The sequence below is a fragment of the Vipera berus genome (assembly GCF_964194415.1).
Source record: "Vipera berus genome assembly, chromosome: 14".
Lineage (NCBI taxonomy): Eukaryota > Metazoa > Chordata > Lepidosauria > Squamata > Viperidae > Vipera > Vipera berus.
The window spans coordinates 2,907,063-2,912,127 of NC_138217.1; the positions used below are offsets into that span (position 1 = coordinate 2,907,063).

At 44.0% G+C, this 5,065-nt stretch overlaps 1 protein-coding gene across 1 annotated transcript; it reads right to left on the reverse strand.

Annotated features, from left to right (window-relative positions):
* Positions 1–1,379: 1,379 nt before the first annotated feature.
* Positions 1,380–4,742, reverse strand: COX6A1 (cytochrome c oxidase subunit 6A1). Its single transcript, XM_081338793.1, has 3 exons — positions 4,587–4,742; positions 3,056–3,195; positions 1,380–1,624 (listed from the first exon to the last, which is right to left on the reverse strand). Exons 1-3 carry the CDS (start codon positions 4,684–4,686, stop codon positions 1,544–1,546), a joined length of 321 nt encoding a protein of 106 aa, XP_081194919.1. The 5' UTR covers positions 4,687–4,742; the 3' UTR covers positions 1,380–1,543.
* Positions 4,743–5,065: the final 323 nt, after the last annotated feature.

A 5,065-nucleotide genomic window follows, 5' to 3' on the forward strand; every position in this document is an offset into this window, starting at 1 on the left:
CTGCTTGGTGATAGTCTTGTAGCCCATTCCAGCCTTGTGTAGGTCTACAATCTTGTCCCTGACATCCTTGGAGAAGCTCTTTGGTCTTGGCCATGGTGGAGAGTTTAGTCTGATTGATTGCTTCTGTGGACAGGTGTCTTTTATACAGGTAACAAGCTGAGATTAGGAGCACTCCCTTTAAGAGACTGCTCCTAATCTCAGCTTGTTACCTTTATAAAAGACACCTGGGAGCCAGAAATCTTGCTGACTGATAGGGGGATCAAATATTTCACTCATTAAAATGGAAATCAATTTATAACTTTTTTGAAATGTATTTTGTTGTTATTCTGTCTCTCACTGTTAAAACAAACCTACCATTACAATTATAGACTGATCATTTGTCAGTGGGCAAATGTACAAAATCAGCAGGTGGTCAAATATTTTTTTCCCCTCACTGGATATCCCACCACCAAGATCGCTATAGGATGCAGTCACACTCTACAGCTATTTATCACATTGTGAATTTTTTCAAGCAGTACTGGATCACAGATTTGAAAGTGACTTCAGGGATCTTGAAGTTTATCTGCTTGATTTGCAAAACAATTTTGGACAAAGGGTTCTTCGCTCTCTGAAGACTTCTGGCGAAGGGAAACTTAAAAAAAACTATTAGATTGGCTGATAGCTGTGACCATCGAGAAATTCCTCCTGGTATCTAATCAAATGTACTTACTCAGAATCTAGTTTTCAACATACTGATTCTGGTTCTGAGCTCAAGGCTATCAAACTTCAAGTCTGGCCCCTCTTTTATATGACAATGGTTTACAACTCTGAAGCCTCCTATCGTATTTTACCTCAATTTTCTTTCTTTTCTTTAAGATAAACTCACCTAGGTCTTTCAACTATTCCAAAGGCTTGGCAGCTCTCCTCTGAACTTACTCCAGTTTTCAGTTTGTGTTTTAAATTGGAGCGCCTAAACTGGGAAGACTATTCTAAGAGAAGAGCAGGGACTTCTGCAATGTGAATTCTATGTTCCTGTTATTGCATCTCAAAACAGCGCTTGCCCCTTAGTAGCTGCACTACACAAGTCAGGTCTAAATATTGCTGAAAGAATTAACCATCGCAAGATGAATCATTCTGCTTTCACTAAAATGACAGGTTACTCATTATCTTGTCAGTTTCCTTTCTGGAAACGTACTTCTTCAGAAAATAATTTGTTCTAATACCAAGCAATCTTGACCGGTATCCGTTTGTATCACTTATCTTAACAAACTTGAGCCCGCTGCTTTCCCGCAAAAACAGTGCTACTTAATTTTTAATCTATGAAGCTCAACAATGCCCCCCCTTTGTGATAGGATAATAGGCATTGATACAAAGTTTTTTAAAAAAAAATCAATGAAAGATTTGGCTAGAATATTTTTATTTCAGGAGACTTCTACAGGAAGAACATCAACTGTGAGAAGTCAGAATAAACAATGTAGCATATGCAGATTATGGTCCCAGCTTCAATTCTGGTCCAGCTACCTTTAATGGTCCATGCTGTGGCTGTGGTCCACTTGCCTAATGGTCACTCTTCATAGCCAGTTGGAAGTGCATTGACATGTGGATTATGGAAAAGAGTATGGTTCCCATCACCCCAAGGGAAGGGCTGCGAAGAAAAAAGAGGTGGTAGTTTTAGCTTCCTAAATTACATAAATTAAGATCTCTGTGATGGCTTTTTGACCAGCAAAGTGGCAGCAGCCAGCCAATATTATCTCAAAAAGCTAAACTTGGTCAGATGTAAATAGTAGAGAGGTGGGGGACCACTAGAAAAATCCCAGGTTGTAGACTAGGCTGAGAAGTCAAAGTGGCGGTGTGTGTGTGTGTGTGTGTGTGTGTGTGTGAGAGAGAGAGAGAGAGAGAGAGAGAGAGAGAGAGAGAGAGAGAGAGAGAGAGAGAGAGAGAGAGAGAGAGAGAGAAAAGAGAGAGAGATCAGAAGGCAAACTACTTCCACAATGCGGCCAAGAAACCTGCATGGATATTTTCAAGAGATTACCAGGGAGCCTTAAGTATGGTAGGTGATTTTTAAAAATAATTTTCAAACATCAATTCTTGAAGATGTTGGCAAGCTGAATGTGCAGAACAATAGTTTTGTTTGGCAATAATGGAAGGATTTTTTTTAATTTGGCATCCACTGTGGTATATATCAGAAATAAGTGGAACTTTTTCTATTTTTGTCAATGTGGCTCAGACAGCAATTGGTCCAATGAAGATCATGCACAAGGACTGAATGTACAATAAATCAACAAACTGGATGAGAAACTGATTTTTCTGTAGTTGAAATGAAGCTCACTTCTCATCAAAATTTAGTTGTGAACTTTATATATTTGCCTCACCCTTAAAATTTGTTGTGAGCCAATAAGAGTTCAGGATACTATAAATAACTATAACCAGTTTCCCAATAGATAGGCAATGTAATTCTCACCCTACTTCAAAACCCAAGTGTAGGAGAGACTGTTATAAGAAGGGAAATACGAGTAGTCCTCAACTTACAACTGTTCATTTAGTGACCATCTGAAGTTACAACGGCACAAAAAGTGACTTATGACCATTGTTCACAGTTACTTTCAGTACCCCCATGGACACATGATCACAGTTCAGACACATGGCAACTGACTCATGCTTATGACAGTCGCACTGTCCCAGGGTGTCCTGTGATCACCTTTTGTAACCTTCTGACAAGCAAAGTCAACATTGAAGCCGGATTCGTTTAACAACCACGTTAACTGCAGTGATTCACTTAAGAACTGTAGCAAGAAAGGTCTTAAAATGGAGCTAAACTCACTTAACAAACATCTCACTTAGCAACAGTAGTCTTGGGCTCAATTATGGTTGTAAGTTCAGAACTACCTGTATTAGATGAGAAACAATGGACGTCTAGGTCCATGAGTCATACAAGAGCAGAGGTTGCCTACCCCTGGTCTAGGCCATGCTTTTGGGATCTGATCCAACCCATCTAAACCTCAGTTTTTGCAACTGTCTGCAAATGACTCTCAACAGTCAGCACAGAAGAAGTCTAGAAACAATGCAAATTCAGTACCTTGGTCCGGATGTAAAGATGCTTGTAAGGAATAAATTCTGGCCTTTCATGATGCGTTTCTCTTTTCAGGTAACAATTTAGCTGGCAGATAGCAACGGAAGGAAGAGCAACCACAAAAGACAAGATTTTCCATAAACGATCTAATTGATTGAATTCAAACACAAGCAGAAAGTCAAGGAATGTTCTTTGCAATGAATGAAAATACAGGACCAATAGAATCAACTATCTGAGCCTTTTAATTCAATTTACAGACAGTGCAATGAAAAAGTGCTGCAGGATAGCATAACTTTCCAGTAGGAGGAAAAAGTGCAAGATGCTTATTAGTTTGGAGTTACTTTTTGATTATAGAGCGGCCCAATTCAGAAAAAGGTGTTAAGCTAAAATTGGGCTGCTTTGTGCTTTAGCATTTTCTATGACTTGGCCAGGACCTATTTTTAGTTCCCACATGGCAATTCAACAAAAACATATCTAGACCAGGAAGTTCAAAGCTCAAGCCACTGCTGCATTAACTTCCTGCTTAATGCGAAGATAATTTTTTCTCCACCCCAGCCCCTCCTTTCCCTTACCATTTCCAGAATATTATCAGCAAGAGAAATCCAGGTAAAGAGTTAGGGTTAGTGTCGGTATTTTACAAATAGATGTCCTAAAGATCAGTCTCAAAATAGTAATTTCTGGAATAAAGATAACTGGAATCACTAACATCTTTATCTGTGTAATTTAGCGTCTCACATTTCCCCCATTTTACGTTATTTAGATTTCTTAGAGCCAGCCCACTCCCAAATAGTCTGCAGCGCGTGCTGTGAAAATGCTTCCTGTTTTAATGAGGGGGGTTTTTTTGGGGGGGGGAGGCCCTAAACAGCTGTGTAAATATAACACAAGAATATAGCCACGGCTATATTCACACACACACACACCCTCACCGAACTGGTTTACTGCATTAACCCGTTCCCCAGATTCAATGTGCTAAGCACATTGTGCTTTAGATTGTAAGCCGCCCTGAGTCTTCGGAGAAGGGCGGGATATAAATGGGATTAAAATAAAAATAAATAAAATCCCCTCAACCACGGACTAGCTCCACGGGCTCAGTTTGCACAAACGTGCCAAGTCGTGAAGAGCTGACCACGTTCAGCGCATCGTCCACAGGCTGCCCCTCTAGTCCAGGGGTCGGCAACCTCGGCTCTTTTATGACTCGTGGACTTCAACTCCCAGAATTCCTGAGCCAGCTATGCTGGCTCAGGAATTCTGGGAGTTGAAGTCCACGAGTCATAAAAGAGCCGAGGTTGCCGACCCCTGCTCTAGTCCCAGGCAGCACCGAGCCCGCTGGGCGTCGCCCAAGGGCTGCCTCCGGGAGGCGGCGAGCGGAATCTCCGGCCGCGGTTCGCCCAGCGGGGATCCTGGGCCGTGCGAGTGGCCGTCCAAGCTTCTCGGGGAGGGGGGCGCCTGGCCTACCGCGCCCCGCCGGCCAAGGCCCCGGTACGAGGAGAGGGAACAAGCGCAAGGTCACCCGGTCAACCCGCCCGTCTCCACGCACCGGTCGCGTGGTGCTTCTCCGGCTCCGCCGCCGCCGACATTGCCCGCTTCCAGCCCGGCCCGGCCCTCAGCCGCCGGGAGAGACCGCCGAGCGCCGCCATTGCCACCTTCTCCCGCGTCCTCAGGAGGGTCGCCCGGAAGCGGAAATAGAGGGGCGGGCGGACGGGCGGTGACGTCACGGCCCCGCCGAAAAGACGCGCCCCGCAGCAGGCGTAGACTTTCCAAGAAGAGTCGCGCGCATGCGGGGTGCTTCCGGGTCCCTCTCGAGGGCGGCTGGGCTGGCTGAGGAATTCTGGGAGTTGAAGTCCACAAGTCATAAAAGGGCCAAGTTTGAAGACCCCTGGCGTAGAGTCTGCTTGATCGCTCTGCTAAACTGAGAAACCCAAAGAACAAATTTGGAAAATGGGCAGAGGGACATAGAACAAAAGCAGAATGTCAGATAATGGTCATGGGTGGGGCATGTTGTCAGGAAGATCAAGG